The 17,904-nt window shown below is 40.2% G+C and overlaps 1 protein-coding gene across 5 annotated transcripts in view; it reads left to right on the forward strand.

Annotated features, from left to right (window-relative positions):
- The window catches only part of LOC143276945 (opine dehydrogenase-like), a 95,993-nt gene that overhangs the window by 12,083 nt on the left and 66,006 nt on the right, over positions 1-17,904 (forward strand). For all 5 annotated transcript variants that reach the window (XR_013053662.1, XM_076581623.1, XM_076581622.1 and 2 more), the window contains exon 2: positions 9,425-9,643. Coding sequence is in view for 4 of the 5 variants with exons in the window: in XM_076581621.1 (XP_076437736.1) it covers positions 9,425-9,643 (219 nt within the window). In the remaining variant the exon portion in view is untranslated. The remainder of the gene's footprint in view (positions 1-9,424; positions 9,644-17,904) is intronic.

The raw sequence follows: 17,904 nt of genomic DNA on the forward strand, positions 1-17,904 counted from the left end.
ACCTAAATATTACAAAAGATTCAAAGTGTAGACTGTAATGCTATCAAAATTGCCCTCAGAGTGCCCTCTCATGCATCCAACTAGGAAACATACAAAACAGCCGGAATTCTTCCCTTAAATGAACATCGTGAGTTAGCAACAGCAAAATTCACTGTGAGATACACTTCAATGACAAAAAAATTCATTGCCGATGAACTGACAGTAAGATCCGACATTGATTTTCCTAAAAAAGCAAAAGCCATTTCATCACAAGAAACAGTGGCAACTTTTGTTTCAAATTTGTTAAAAGAATCTGATGTTTACATGAAAGAGTTAGCTGCAAAACCACATCATTCTCCTGTTTCTTTTTGGGAAATGTTGAAAGATTTTGATGTCAGTTATTCTGAAACAAAAAGGAAGAAAACATCAATATCACGACAAGTACTGCCAGAATTCATATAGCAGAAAAATATCAGAATCATCTCCATAATTTTACAGATGGATCTGTTCTTGAGGACAAAAATGCTGGTGCAGCTTTCTTTTTTCCTGCCTTTAAAGTTGAAAAATCTTACTTTATTGGAAAACATCTTTCCTTATTCACAGCTGAGCTAACTGCTATTGTAGAAGCTCTGAACTACTTAGTGAGCCATCAAATAGTTTTCTCGAAAATAGCATTCTTTGTTGATTCCAAATCAGTACTTTATGCTCTAGAATTATTTAGCCTTGAAACAAGACCTGACTTAGTTATTGAGGCAAATCATTTGGTACATTGTTTGAGGATTAAAGGGATTGAGGTCAGTTTTTGTTGGGCGCATTCTCATGTTGGCATTCATGACAATGAAGCTACTGATCATTCATTCATTCATTATGCCCATCGCTCCTGGTGGAGCATAGGCCATCGACGACCCCTCGCCATCGCACTCTGTTCTGGGCTGTTCTGGCCATTCCAGTCCAGTTGGTCCCTTGCTGCTTCAGCTCTATCTCAGTATCTTGCCTCCAGCTGTTGCGAGGCCGGTCTCTCTTCCTCTTTCCCTGCGGGTTCCAGGTCAGGGCTTGGCGTGTGATGCTGGACGTTGGCTTCCTGAGGGTGTGTCCGACCCAGCCCCACTTCCTCCGCAGTATCTGCTTGGCCACTGGTTCCTGTCCCGCTCGCTCCCACAGATCTTCGTTTCGGATCTTCTCCTGCCATCGGATCTTGTAGATGAAGCTGCTGATAAAGCAGCTAAAAGAGGAGCACAAGATTCAGAAAAATCGACAAAAATTACATGTCCGTCTTTCCGTAAAAGAGGCATACACTTGGTTAGAAAAATCAGCATGTGGTCAATTTCATAACCGGTGGAAGGAAACGTTTTTAAAACATAAAGGGACACTATTCCTCGAGAATATTATTGAAGAAAAGATACCGAATCCATCAGCTTGCTATACAAGATTAATAACCTCTTCTTTCTTCCGTATAAAACTTGATGCGCTGAAGACAAAGTATAGTAAAAATGTTACATGCATCCGTGGTAAGCAGTTGAGCTTGCATCATTGTTTGTTTCACTGTCAGCAGTTACGTACCTTCTTGCCCAAGTATTTTAAAGAGAATAACTGTTCTGCAGAAGATTTTAGGAAAGTTATTTCTGACGAGGTTCTTGTGTTCGAACTTTCACAGTCATTAGTTCATAGTTCTATTTCTACATTCCTTTAATGTACTTCATAATTGTGTTCATGGTTTCTGATTATTATTATCATTATTGAATTGTTACTGTTAAATGTAATTGCATGTTATTTATGCATTTTTTGGTCGCTTTCAACCTTTTCTGGTTTTCCTCTTCCCTCTCCCCCCTTCCTCCCCCACCTTTTTTTTAACCGTCTAATATTACTGATAGTGAAAAAATGCTAAAGTAAAGAACGACGAACACATATACACACACGCACGCGCGCGCGCACGCGCGCACGCACTGTACTGTTGATGCCCACAACTTAAATTGGAAGTGAGAGACTGGCCGACCTGCGAAGTATGTAAATGTAGCTTCAGGTGGGGATACTGAAAGAGAGGAAACACCGATGTCACCAAGTGTCGATGTCAGTGAGTCTGCAACTGTTTTTTTTTTTTTTGTTGTTGTTGTTGTTGTTGTTGTTGTTTGTTTGTTTGTTTTATTTTATGTGTGTGTGTGATGAAAGAGGCGTGTGTGAGAAGTCTGCTGAGGACAGTGTGTGTTTGCTTCGTCTCCCGTAAAATTTAGGTTTCGTAAAGTTGAGCATGTGTTCCAAATTTTGGAGAATGTTGATTTGCCACTAGATGACGCTGATTATGGAAATAAAGCAAAGCTCTCTTTGCTGCTCTGGAATGTATATGGTCCTTTATCAAAATTGTATGACAACGAGTTTTTTCTTTTCTTTCTTCTTTCGGCTGTCTAGCAGAAACGTTTCTTGATGATTTTAACTCTTCTGTTATTTTCCGGATTCAGGAGTTTCTGTATTCTGGCTGTGAAATTCACAACGAAAGGAGGCGATCTGGAGTGTCGTGCCTTGGTGAAAAAAAAGCGTACTTGCATAATATGAAACGGGTTTCTGTTCAATCCTATAATTTTTATGCATTTATTATCGATCGATTTTTGTTTGGTACTGCTGGTGACGTATGTCTGCTGCTACTTGCCTCCTCAGGGTTCGCCTGATCATCCGTACTTTGTCTGTCAAAACGGAACAGCCATATTAAAAGATTATTTGTCTCAGTGACTGTTAACTTGTAGCCGGGCTGTATATTGGTTACATTATTGTGTGGTGATTTAAATAGAGTGTCCAGTATTTCTCATCATTGTCACGGCATTAGTGGTATTTTAGATTTCCAACATGTAAGTCACCCAGCTAGCTTCAATTGAATATCGGAAGACTAAGCGTTGAATGATCATGGTAAAGTGCTATTGAATCTATGTGCTCTTGATCTCAGCAATCTTAATGGCATGTTACGGCGACTGTCAAAGTTGCTACACGTACATACCAGAGAGCGGATGCAGTGTAAATGATTTTTTTTAACTGTCGTGTGACGTATAAGTGGAGTGATGGCTTGGAGGTAACGCGTCCGCCTAGGAAGCGAGAGAATCTGAGCGCGCTGGTTCGAATCACGGTTCAGCCGCCGATATTTTCTCCCCCTCCACTAGACCTTGAGTGGTGGTCTGGACGCTAGTCATTCGGATGAGACGATAAACCGAGGTCCCGTGTGCAGCATGCACTTAGCGCACGTAAAAGAACCCACGGCAACAAAAGGGTTGTTCCTAGCAAAATTCTGGAGAAAAATCCACATCGATAGGAAAAACAAATAAAACTGCATGCAGGAAAAAATACAAAAAAATGGGTGGCGCTGTAATGTAACGACGCGCTCTCCCTGGGGAGAGCAACCCGAATATCACACAGAGAAATCTGTTGTGATAAAAAGAAATACAAATACAAATTATAGAGCATTAAAATAGGGATGTGAGTTACGAGTGTCTGAGTGGATTAATTCTGACCACATGCCTGTTAAATTTACTATCAATTGTTTAGGTGATAATGTCAATAATAAGCTGAATAGTAGTATTTATATCGTAGAAACAATTGTTTGGAATAAGAATTGTGCATGCGTGTGAATGACAGGTGCGAAAGCGCTTTGATTTGTCTCTGCACAAGATCCAGCGCTATATAAATACCATTATTATTATTTATTATTAAATCAGTATCTTGAAAATTCATGTTCACGGGAATTTATTGAAAGAATTGCAATTGCATTTAGTTTAATTGATACTGATACCAGTCATGCATTAAATGTATTTAATACATGTATAAAGGATGCTGCAGATGGTATGAATAAACAAGTATAGTAATTCGGGGCAAGAGGTCCCCCTTAAGCAAGACATCCGATTTCTCTTCTCGTGGAAACCACATCACTTTATAACCAAATGTAAATGATAGAGACCTAACCAAGCTACAACATATCCCAAGCAATCCAGGATTGAAACAAGCAATTATACGTACGGGGTGGTTCACTAAAAAAAAACATTTTTGGCCTTCAGGGGCAAAGCGCATAGTGTGGCCGTTTTGTCCCATATTTTGGGCGTTTTGCCCCATGATCTAATTACAAACTTAATACACATAAGGATACAAATCGCGTTGCATTTCGATTGTAATTAGCCTACTTCAGTAAAGGCAATGTTTATTGGCTTATTCATTACTCTCTCTCTCTCCATCTCTCTCCCTCCCTCTCTCTCCTTCTCTCCCCCCTCCCCCCCCCCCCCCTCTCTCTCTCTTATTCACTGTCATACAGCCTTCATTCTTTCAGCTTATCACTCTACCTCCAGTAATCATATAAGCACTCTTTCTCATAGAGCCTTGACAATTCTATTATAATCACGTCAAAAGCAAATTCAACAATGAAAACGATAAGTAAAACTGGTTGCAGACCTTCAACTCCCTCTCTTTCTCTCTGTCTCTGTCTGTCTATTCCTCTGTGTGTGTGTGTGTGTGTGTGTGTGTGTGTGTGTTTGAGAATCAGTCAGTGTCACTAGAATCGCAGTTAGGGCAGACAAAATGGACAAATCTAGGGGTGTGTTCTTCATGCGCCCAGTGGAGGCATATTAGGTGCTGCACCCATGTCTCACGTGGACTGGTGTGTACCCATTTTGACTGTACTGCTGACAACATATCAAACAGGACAAATCCTCTTCTTGGTCGTTCACCTCTTCCAGTTTTCTTTTGGTGGTTCTTCCAGATTTCGTCCTGGTCTCAATTGTGCTGCTCTGCTACTTAGCTAGCTTTTTTTCCCCTGGAAGAAGTCTTCTTTGCTGAATGAATTTCAGAGTCAGAGTCATCCACAGGGGAGAATTCACGAGACAGTTTCAGGTCAAGACTGGTCAATAGGCAAAACTCCCTTTTTACTTTTTTTCATCCTACTTGTCATTGACTGGATTCTGAAAACATTCACAGAATAGAGAAGAGACAATCCGAGTCCAGTGAGCACTATGGAAGCAGATGGATTACCTGGACTTTGCAGATGGTCTTTCCCTGCTGTCCCACAGCCAGCAGCAGATGCAGGATAAAACCACAGTGCTAGCGGACACCTCATCACAAGTAGTTCTCAACATCCATAGGGACAAGATGAAGATCATGTGAATAAATGCAATCAGTGCTGAGCCAGTCACAATCGAAGTTAAGGTACTGACTGAAGTGGAATCATTCAGTTATCTTGGAAGCACCATCGAAAAGCAGGGCGGCACAGATGCATATGTCAAAGCAATGATTGTCGAGGCCAGAGCAGTCTTGATACAGCTCATGAACATCTTGAGCTCGAGAGTGCCATAAAAATAAACTAGAATTAGGTTTTTCAATCCCAACGTGAAGTAAGTGCTACTGTGTGGTACTGATTGATGGAGGATGAAAAAGACTACACTTAACATAGTGCTGATATTCATCACCAGTGTCTGAGAAGAATCCTCCAGATCCACTGGCCACATAAGATCACCAACGTCGACCTATGGAAGAAGACACAATTGTCGGCTGAAAGGAACTGGAAGAAGAATCTGAAGATTGATCAGGCAAACGCAACGAAACTCGTCAAGCATCACCAGACAGGCCCTGACATGGATTCGCCAAAAGAAGAAAAAAAGAGGCTGACTGAGAAACACTTGATGAAGACACCCGCAGGCCGACACCAAGGAAATGGGCCCGGAGCCAGACAGAGGCAAAGACACAGGATAGGGGATTGTGGAGGTCTGTTGTTGATGGCCTGTACTCCAGGCCCCAGTTAGCCATCTTGCCTGTTTTTCTAGAATATTTGCTTTGTATGGTGAAGATGTTGTAATGGCCGCTGATTCTTTTTTTCTCTTTCTTTTTTTTTTTAATACCCACTGAATGATGTCGGCTTTTGGAGGGAGATGTGTCATGAATAATGGCCCTGATCTGCTGATTAGAATACGATGAAAACCCAAATGCTACATGTGGTGATGGGAAAGGACAGACACTTGTAGCTTGTTCTGAAGGCGGTGTATTTGCGCGCAACCCCCTCGACCCCCCCGGGCTTCCTCCTCCGCGCGCTTCTCTCTCACACGCACACACGCAAGTAGGAGTGCACTTTGCCCTTTACGGTGCAATAAACTAGCTATGAACAGTATACTAAGTTGCTTTGGGAAACCAATAGCGTACTCATTTTGTGTCCAGTGTGACAGATGCGAAATGAAAGCTGTATTTTGTTGTTGTTTTTTCTGCCCAACTGAGATACACATCCTTGCGTAAAAAATATATTCCCCTCCATTATTACAGATTCCCTTCAAATTTCAAGGTCCGGTCGCTCTTCTCAAACTTATCGCATGGTAGGATTATCAAATTGGGAGTTTGTATTATGCGGGGACGCTTAAAGATCGTAAATGCATAACTGGAAACGTCAAGGGCCAAAACGTCTAGTGACGGGGCAAAAGGCCCACTGGTAGGCGTCTTGCTCCATCGCCTTGTAGGTGTTTTGCCCCAGTTTGAAAAAAAAAAAAAAAAAGATGACAGAATTTCCAGGAAAAAGCAAAGGAGACAAATCGGTTTCAACGGTACGATCCTACAGCTGACAAATTCCTTTCACAGAAAAATATATCGATTTTTGTTTTGAATGAAGAACAGACACTGGCATCGAATTTACATTAACATGGGTTTTACAGAAATCAAGGTGAAAACAATCAAATGCATGTGGAAAACATAGCTGACTTCTGAGTGGCCTCCGTGTTGGGGTGTGTTTTCCTGGCTGTCAAGTGGAAACGGTAAAAGTGTCATTGGCTTGCTGTGTACCATGATCTTCGATATTTTGGGGGTGGGCTTTTGACCCCGACTGAGCTTCTTGCCCCAATTTACACTATATTTGTAGGAATGATCTTACGTCTCAAGACTGGTTCGATGCAGAACGACGTGTTTCGAAATGAAATGTGCGCAGATAACTCAATAAATGTCGACAAACATTAGACAAGAGTGATTGTGACTGTTTTTGTAGGGCTGGAAGAGAGTACAAATATTTGCAAAAGAGAAAGAGAAAGCAGCTCAGTGACATATTGTTGGCAGAACTAATATCATCTATCAGAAGCCAGAAAGAGTTTTCGAACACAGTACTTAAGATTTCAATGAAAAGAAAACAACCACTTAATAACATCAGTATTGACTTACGGTATGATCATTTTGAAGCACTTTCAATGACAGACACCTGTTCTAATGATACACTGAAACTGGAGAGATGAAAATTATACAGACCGTCGAACTTCTAAAGAAGATATATTGTTTGCTATAAATGGGTCAGATGGCACTATTGGGGAACTTTTGAAAAATACTTGTAAAGTAGAAACGATTTTGAATTTTTTGGTAACCTTTTTCAGTTCCTTGTTTGACAGAGGAATTTACCCTGATGAATATGCCGAATCCATCGTCCTGCCTCTTTATAAAAAAAAGGCGATATGAATGATCCCAACAGAGGTATTTTTTGTGTGCTACAGTGATGAAATGTACAGTACTATTATCAACCATAGGCTGCAAGAATGGGTTGAAGAAGATAATCTTACTGGAGAGCACCATCCAGGATTTAAACATAATTATTCTACATTTGATCATATATTTACTTTGATTGATGGCTTATTACAGAGACAGTTTTCTCTTCACCGTAAATTATATTTTGCCTTTATACATTTTGAAAAAAAGCATTTGCATTTGATTCTTGTAATAGAGTTATTCTTTGGCTAATTATTTTGAAAGCATGCGGAGTTGAAATATTGTATATTGTGTCTTTACGAATCAGCAATTCACTGTGAACAGGTACATGTATTAGCATCGAAGGCATTTCTTGTAGAAACTGAAAGCCCTATTGATTTAATCTATATTGAAACTAACCGTTATCCCATATATTTGAATTCCGTTATCAGATGTATTTCTTAATGGTTAATAACGCGAATTGAAAATCTAAAACAGCCAAAGAAATCTTACAGTATGCTATGTGACTTGGACAGTAGAGGCAGAACGAACTGGGTATCGAAAGTGAGGATAAAACTGTATGGATCAGGTTTTGCTTATGTTTGGTTAAATCAGGGAGTAGAAGATATAAACGGATTTGTATGTACCAGTATCAATAACTCAAGGAGGCGTCACTGCATTCGGACAGATCCATATACGCTGCCTATTCAGCAGCGAAACCCGACGCGCTTGGAAACGTACACTTCATTTGAGACAAGTGGACTGCTGTGGCAAGAATGCTCGAGTCAATTCCAAGATAATGTTCGCTTAGATTTTTATAGACAAATTAATTTGAGACATACTCTATACTTAAAATATATTATGGCAAGATTTCGATTTGGAGTTTCTGACTTTTTTTATGCAGACCACATAATGACAGCGACTTTATTTGCCCATTATGTAAATGTGCGAAAGAGAATGAACTGCGTTTTGTACTTTGTTGTCCTGTGTTAGGCGAATCTAGAAGTCAGCTTATACCGTCAAAATATTAAAAACAACCCTACCTGTTCAGACTGTCTTTGCTTATGTTATCCATTAACGAACGCGTTGATTAACAACTAGCAATGTATCTGTATAAAGCCTTGAAAATTAGAATATGTATGTATGTATATATATATATATATATATATATATATGTATGTATATATATATATATATATACATACATATATATTATCCCTTGTGGAAGGAACGTGATTGTTCCGAAAATTTGGAATATTTTACAGATTGATGTGTTTGTTTTTCTTTTTTCTTGTTTCTCTCTCTCTCTCTCTCTCTCTCTATATATATATATATATATTTTTTTTTTTTTTTTTTTTTTTTTTGACGATTTTTTTTCCTCATTTTCAGATTACATTCTTGTTATTTAGCATATGGTATCTCTGAAATGTTTATTTAGACCACCCCTTCATGAGGGGCCATGGCCTATTGAATAAACCATTCGTATCCCGTATCTCTCTCTCTCTCTCAAACTCTGTCTTTCTTTCTCTCTCTCTCACCACACACACACACACACACACACACACACACACACACACACACACACACACACACGCACACTTTCACACACACACGTTTACACGAAACACATACGTAAAAATATTCAAGCCACACAATATCAGCATATGTATTTGATGACAACATTAAAAAAAAGAAGTCTGTTTTAGGTTTAAATATATGAAATTTGATTTTCAGATTTAGAAGAAATGAAAAGCATCAAAAGAAAGACTGCTCGTGTGATCATCTGAATTCCACGTCTTTTGCCCTTCTTCGACATTGATTTAAAAAATAGAAAACAACTGAGATTGTTTTCGGGTTTTCTTTTCAAAGAGGGAGGGGGTGGGGTGGGGGAGTGGTTGAATTTTCTTAAAGGAATAGAAAAAAGAAATTCCTAAAAAAAAAATTGTCATAGCAACCGGTATCAAAATTTGACCCAATTCATTCTTTCTTTCTCAAACAGACACGGCTGATCAACACAATGTCCAGCAAAACAACTCTCTGTATTTGTGGCGCTGGAAATGGAGCTCATGTGATGACTGGCCTCGCTGCTGCGCATGCGTCTGTCCCGGAAGTGCGTGTGCTGACCTTGTTCCAGGACGAGGCTGAAAGATGGACGGGGAAATTGGAGGAGGAAGATCTGACTATTGTGAAGCATCACCCAGATGGAAATGTGGAAGAGGTGTGGAATCTATAATTATAGTTTGGACGAATTTCAACTTTGATCTTTCCTTTATTTTTATTTCATTTACCGTCTTCAACGACTCTCATTAAAAAGGAAAAAAAAAAGTAGGGAGCTGAAGCGAAGGACATAAGGTTTTGGGGTTCAGTTGCAGTTTCAGTTTCAGTAGCTCAAGGAGGCGTCACTGCGTTCGGACAAATCCATATACGCTACACCACATCTGCCAAGCAGATGCCTGACCAACGGCGTAGCCCAACACGCTTAGTCAGGCCTTGAGAAAAAAAAAGGTTGATAAATAATAGATAAGCGTACATAAATAAGTAAATAAATACATAAATAGATAAATAAATAAATAAATAATAATTATAATATGAAAAAAGGTAGTAATAATATTGATAATAATAATAAATAAAAAAGTAAATAAATAAGACAACAATGATGATAAATAAGCAAATAAATGTAAAACATGAAGACACACATTCACACATACACCCACACATGCATAACAGATATGCACCAAACATGCAGCTTCACAGATATGAAAGCACAGTCAAATACACATAAACGTACATGAGCCCTAACACACACACACACACACACACACACACACACACACACTACCCTGCACCTCATCTACCCCCCTCCTCCACACACTCATTTCTCGGCTACGTATTGCAGCTTCCACGACACACACACACACACACACACACACACACATACAGATGAACACTTACTTGTACAAGCACACACACATACGCCCATATCCCCCACTCCCAACCCCCCCCCCCCCCCACACACACACATATATATATATATATATATACAAAGATATATATATATATACACACCCACACGTTCCAATATCCCGTTGCTCCAACAGTGTAGGCATGCATACACTCACATACCTCATCCTCTACCCCCCATGCCCCCGGCACCCCCACCTCCCCTTCACACACACAAACATACGCACGTGCACAGAACTCTCCTGACACTTGTGTACACTTACACCCTTGCGCATGCACAAACGCACTCAAACACACAGACCTACACATACACACACGCACAGAGGCTGCCACTGATTGGCCGCAAGAAGGATGGGAAAAGATCTCTGATGCCAAGAACGTGGCGTCTAGTGTGTTGCTCAGTCTATTTTCTTTGGAAAAGCCCACAGAGACTCTGTTCCGTTTTGGAGAAATTTGCGCAATATTGGTTTGGAAATGATGCCGATATTTGTTTGATTTGCAAAGCATCGTGCTCTACCTTTCATGGTAGACTTACGGCCGCTCCCTCTCTCTGCCTTTATTTCTTTGAGGCGATCGATGGTGTGATGGCCTTGTACCTGTTCTTTTTGATATTCTTTGACTTTTCTGAGGATTTCCGATTTTCCTAGATGTAGGCCGCTCGTTGGTGTTGCGTTACCAGCAAGTCTGTCAGCTCGCTGATTTCCCGTCACACCTGCATGTCCCGGGCAGTATGACTATGTGAGCTTTTTCATCCGAAAGTTGCGCATTGCCCTATGCCACTCTGGGCTTCCCATTCCGTTTTCAATTTTCTGTATGAGGTTCATTGAGTCGGTTAGAATCATGGCATGTTGGTTTCCGGGCGTATGGATGGACGATAGCCACTGGAGGGCATGTGTCGCAGCTTCAACTTCCATCGTTAGGCTGGAGGTTGTGACTTTGTAGGCAGCATTCTCTTCCCTAATTGTTTTTCCATTTTGTTTCACAGTGAATCCCCAACCGGATTGGTCTTTGGTGACTGAGCCATCTGTGTATATGATGATGTCCTCTTCTTTACTGTTTTCTTCTATGAGTAGCTTCACTTCCGCATCAGTTTTGCCCTCTGGCCATTCCCGACAATGTCTTCCTAGAGTGGGTGAAATGGCTGTGTTGAATAGATGGTTGAGGTTTTCGGGGTTTTTCCCCATTCTTTGGTTTCTTTCAGGTCTTGTAGTCGGCATACTAGCTGGATTGTGTCTTCTGCTTGCCCCATCCATGATCTTCCTCGTCCTAGACGGCTGCCTTTTGGTTCTTTGACTGCGTCATGCAGTGGGTTTTGAGGGTTTTCTAATGCTTTGAAGTAGGTCTTAACCTGTTCTAACTTGTTTCTGGCCTGCACTGAAGGAAGGTCAAGCAGGTATCGCATGGTTTCTGTGGGCGTGTCTTTTGTTGTTCCAAGGATCAGCCTCATAGCTTCATTTTGAACTCTTTCTAATTTTAGGAGGTTGCTTTGAGATGGTGTTGTTAGCCCAAATCCGTAGTCGATCACACTGAGGACGAGTGATTGGTATAGCAGGAAGAGGTGGCATTGTTCAATACCTTTGGTTGCCATTGCTTTTAAGACTGAAAGTCCCTTTTTGCATTTGAGAACAATATTTTCCGTATGTTTTCTAAAGGTCAGCATCCTGTCGAAGTGCATTCCTAGGTAGCGTAGGCATTCAGTTTTCTCGATGTGAATCCCGTCGAATGACACAGGTGGTGGTGATTTGCTCGCGGGTTCTGTTGTTGAGGGTGTACAGCAACGTTTGGGTTTTCGCTGGATTGATGGAAAATCCTGTGTCTTTGCACCATTGAGCAATATTGTTTAGTTGTTTCTGGACGGCTTTAGTTCTTTCCTGAGCATCTTTCGAAGTTTTGAAGACCAGGCCATCATCCGCAAGAGTAAGCACCCGAGCTATTCCATTGTTGTTTAAGTCTGCAAGGCCTTTCGTGTAGACATTGTAGAGGACAGGAGAGAGCGGGGACCCTTGTGGCAGTCCCATGGATAGTTTAGAAGGTGCAGACATCCAATCTCCGAGGCCTAGGACGACGGTTCTTTCCTGAAGCGCTGCTGCTATCCATCTTGTCAGTGTCAAACTTACTCCATACCTTAGTAGCAGCTCCATGAGGTGCGCAAACTGGACTTTATTGTAGGCATCTTCAAGGTCGATTGCTACTGCTAGTGTTTCTTCTTTTCTTTGAAATCCTTCATACACATCATATGTAAAAGCAGCTGCATTATCCCATGTGGACTTGCCTGTTCTGTAACCACCTTGATTTGAAGGGAGAATGTGCCTGTGTTCAAGATCCCTTGCAAGTTTCCTGGCTATCATGCGTTCCATGAGCTTTTCAGCAATGTTTTGCATGGTTAGGATTCGATAGCCGCTTACCTGACGATGGTCCTTTCCTGGTTTTGGTATGGGTTTTAAGAAGCTGTGTGTCCAGTCCTCCGGCATATGTCCATTGTGGAAACTGTTTTGATATAGATTGAAAAGTTTGCTTCTGTCTTCTTCCGATAGCTCCTTGATGTCCGAGTAGCGAACTTTGTCTGGGCCAGGAGCCGATTCTTTCTTGCATTTAGCTATTGCTTCGTTTAGATCATCTATTGTCAAGTCATCATCAGGTCCAGTTTGCATAAGGGTTTGGTTTAACTCCTCAACATATTTCTTTTTCTCATCTAAGTTTCTTTGATCGCTCTGTTGTATGAAACGTTTGAGCAGGGCGGATCCTTTTTCTTCGTTTGTCTTAAGCTTGGTTCCGTCAGTGTCTGACATGTCTGGGGTTGTTGTTGTGCACGTTTTCCCTTCCTTGTGACGATAAAATTGCCAGAACTCTGTCAATGTTGTGTCATAACTGAGTGACTCGCAAAACTGTTTCCACTTGTCATTTTTGGCCTCTTGAGCAATGACTTCAAACTGTTTAGTTTTTTCTTTCATTTTTGTTTCAGTATCTTTGTCCGGAGATGGTTTTGTTCTCTCTTTTTGCCAAAGTTTGACAGCCGCATGTTTTTCTATCCAGGCTCTCTCTGTGTCGGTATTCCACCATGGGGGCTGAATAGTTTGCATCCTGTTCAGTGCCGTTCTTTGTTTCTTCTGCGTCTTAATTTTTCGATGACGGTTGTCTCTTTGGTTTCATACTGAAATGGATCACGCGGTTTCATACAGGGTTTATCTGACAGTTTCTGAGGACTGAAAACTACCGGGAGGTGGTCACTGCCTTGGTGTGGAAGCGTCTCTGCATTCATTTCTGCTCTGAATTTTGGAGATGTTAGAGCGATGTCGATCACACTGTCACTGTCCCCTTGTCTTGTTCCAAGGCGAGTTGGGGATGTGGTTGTTAATGGGCTAAGAAGGATTTCCCCTATCATTCCTTCAAGTGCGAGTCCTTGTGGATTGGTGTTCCGCTGGTCCCATAACTTTGATCTTGCATTAAGGTCTCCAAAGATAATGACTGAGTCTCCAAATTCGTTCTCTATTTCCTCTAAAAAGGCCCAATCCTCTTTTGTTGTGCAGGTTCCTGGGTGAACATAGGCATTGATGAGCACGATGGTTTTGTGAATTCCGTCAGGTTTTTCAAGACACACCCCCACTAGTTCACATGAGTTGCTACACCATTTCTCTAGATTTATGGTGGAAACTTTGTTTTTTAGGTTTTTGTTCAGTATGATTGCTACTCCTCTTCCTTCATTCCTTTGAAAGACTGTAAAATTCTCAAAATGTATTGGTCTGTCTACACTTGTCCTGGTCTCTTGGAGACATAAAATGTCAATAACCTTATAATTAAAAAGTCGAACACAAACGAAAACAAAAGCAAATATCCATGCCAAATGATTAAGCTACTAACTACACATAAGACATCAATCTCGTAAAATATGCTGATGACGTGGCTTTAGTATGTCTTTTAAAATACAAGTTTTCAATTTCAAAGTATTTTATTTTATAGAATTAGTGTAATAAATTTCTTTTTAAACTTTTTTTCTTCTTTTTTTCTCAAACGTAAAGTAGAGAAAACAAAAGAACTTGTATTTTAAGAGTGAAAGGGACACACACACACGTGTACACACAAAATCCAGTTATTACAGATCAGAAATATGTGGGAGTAGAGAACAGTTTTAATATCTAGGGACTATAGTTGACCATAATCTCACATTCAGCGAACATGTTGATGTCGCTACCCAGAAAGCGCTTCAGAGACTCTTTACTGCGAAAATTAGAAGTTTTATTGTTAGTACACACATCCTTGAGCTGGTGTACAGAAGTCTGATAGAAAGTGTCATGGTTTTCCGCAGTGTAGCTTGGTTTGATAATCTGACTTCCAAGTTAAAGATAAGATTAGGACGAGTTGTAAACCTAGCCAGCAAAATCATAACCAAGCCCCAGCAACACCTGAACACCCTGTACCAAATCTGCTGTCAGCAGAAAAGCACACCAACTTTTGTTGTCTCTGTGTGTGTGTGTGTCTGTGGTAAACTTTAACATTGCCATTTTCTCTGCAAATACTTTGTCAGTTGACACAAAATTTGGCATAAAAATAGGAAAAATTTAGTTCTTTCCAGTCATCTTGTTTAAAACAATATTGCATTTCTGGGATGGGCACAAAAAAAAGAAGCTAGATTATAATTTATTTATGCAAAATGAATTTACTGTTATATTTTTATTATTTTTATTCTCTAAACTTGGCACTTTGATCTGATATTCTGAAATAGCATTCAAGAGCAGTCATTTTTATCATTTTTTGTTCAAACAGGAACTTTTTTTGTTAAGGATGGAAGTTATTTTTCTGACTTTGGTGCAGATAGTAAAAAAAGGGAAATTAATCTGTAATTAATGCTAGGGGGGTTAATTTGCTTTAAACTGATCTATCTCATCTTAAACATTACATTTTGAAGTTATACTGAATACATAAAAAGCTAGTGTATTTTACTCTCAGTGTACAGGGCTTTCACTATGTTCATTCTAGCCAAGTGGTCTTTTTCGTAAAATACTAAAATCAATACTACGAGTGGGCTTTATAGATCTATTGGCTGAGCCCTGAAGGTCATGGGCAAAAAATCAATTGCATACACATATTTATACATATTCAAAGCGCGTGCTCAATTTCCTCGCGAACGCGAAGGACGCCATTTTGTTTCAAGTTGTTGACCTGCCCGTTCAATCCTATATTCAATCGACAATACATGATAACATGTGATGGAAAGTTGGAGAAGGAGACTGTTAAATATTTATTCAGGGAAAGATTTGTGAACGCCTCATCACTGGATTATGCCCCAAACTGCCATAAAAATATCAATAAAATCAGTTGGGATTCACAGTTAAAAATAATAAACCTTGATGAAACATAAAAATTTCCAGTTTTGACTTTTCTCAAAATTAAGTCCTTTTCACTTCATACGACGTTTAGAAGTACTTGTACTTGGCTCTACATGTTATTAGTTTAACAAAATACTCAATTTTCATATCAACTTCAAAACTATAAAACTAGAAGGAACATAAAAGAGAAATTGAATTGACCGTGCCATACATTCCCGGCGGGTGTAACTGAACTTGTACATCTGTCTGGATCCAGAGAAAACGGCTAAATGTTGCAGTGTGATTGCAGCGATAGCCACGTCTCCTTTACCGCGGACTTAAAAAGAATTTTTAATTGCACTTAAAGATTTTTTGAATGCCCAAGATACACCAGAACAATATGATTTAAACAGCGTTCTCACTGCGAATACCGCAATTGATTTATCGCCCTTTATAAAAAGCATGTTTAAATGTTAAATTTTTGAACGTCAGTTAAGCAACCACGATAGTTTATTGAGTAAGACTGTTTCTTCTCACCCGAACACGCGGGGTTCGAATCTGCCTTCAGGGCTTTTTTTTTATTTTTTTTTTTACCCGAAGCTTTATAATAACAAATACAGAACACATTTTAACGATTAGATTTTTTTAAAGTGTAACACAAGTGAGTCTTGAAGGCCTTGCCTCTCTTGTTTATGATTGAAATGTTTCAGCTTAAAATGTTTCTTTTTTTCTTACATGAATGTGTTGGGTGTTTTTTTTTTACATGATGATTTATATGTGCGTTGTGATCAAGGAAGGGTGTACCCGGCTGCAGTTGCTCATTTGTTTTGTCGATTTCATTTGTTGAAGAGCACTTGTCTCTTAGAATGTTATAATGATCATTCTGAATATTTTCCTTTTATGATGATTGAAACGTACTCACACGCGCGCGCACACACTCGCACACACGCAGGCACACACACGCGCGAAAGCACACACACACACACACACACACACACACACACCGACGCACGCACCCCACCCTACCCCACCCCACCCCCACACCCTCCCTACGCACAGTTGTTTCACTCTGTCTTAAAATGTAATATTATCTGGCCCAAATATTTTTCATTTTACATATCTGATGTGTGCGTGGTGATCAGGGAAAGGTGTGTTAGTTATTCGTTTTTAACTTTGATATTTGCTGGCGGACATTTTAAGTGAGCCGAAAGAGTATTTTCTGTTTTGGTTGAAGCAGAGACAACAAAGTATTTTGTAGAGGAGTCGTACAGACACCATCACCCACCCTCCTCTGCCCCACCCTTCCACCCCCTCTGCACACACACACACACACACACACACACACACACACACAGAGAGAGAGAGAAACGCGCGCGCGCGACTGAGTTCACGCGCTTGTACGTTTTTGAATTAACACTTTCACCGCCAATGAAGCATTTAAGCACTAGCCAGGTAGAGCACCCATGTCAGTGAAATGCGACCAGATCATGTGTCTGTTATTCATGAACATACTGCTCTTAATTTTCGGTGGTAGGATAGGCCATGATTATTTTCTACACATCACAGGGAAATCCCAGCTATCCTTAGACCCTGTCTTTTCTGTGTTTATAGCACAAGGGAATGTTGCACAATAAACGTACTGACGGTGAAAGGGTTAAAGCGAAACCAGTAGAATGAATCACACAAAGGATCCTATGGGAAAGCATGACAAGCGTTAGACGAAAGGAGTGTTATACCTGGTTGATAAACATTATCGATAATCTCAATGTTATAAGTTAGCAATGAAATAAAGCCTACACATAAAATGTTGGGAATGATCAGGACAGTTTTCTGTGGAAGCAGTGACACAGGCAGGGACGTGTCCCTGTCCTGGGAGCTGTTCTTGTGGACCCCGGGGTCGTGACGCAGAGAGACAGAGACAGACAGATAGAGGGAGACAGAGAGAGCATACCATAATCATTAGTGCTTCCTTTCCAAGAGAGGGAGAAAGAATAAGCTCAAGAAAGATGCATATCTCCCTGTTGTTTCTTTGCCTTTGTTTTTGTTGTTGTTATTTTGTTTTGTTTTTTCAATCACAGAAACAATGCCGTGGCACACAAAATCTTTTCTTTTCTTTTCATATTTCAAAATCTTATTAATTTGAATTTTGACGACGCTGGCCTCAGACCTTGTATAGTATCTTGTTTTTAAGCATTTCGGTGGATAAAAAAAGAAG

The sequence above is a fragment of the Babylonia areolata genome, chromosome 33 (assembly GCF_041734735.1).
Source record: "Babylonia areolata isolate BAREFJ2019XMU chromosome 33, ASM4173473v1, whole genome shotgun sequence".
NCBI classification, from domain to species: Eukaryota; Metazoa; Mollusca; class Gastropoda; order Neogastropoda; family Buccinidae; genus Babylonia; species Babylonia areolata.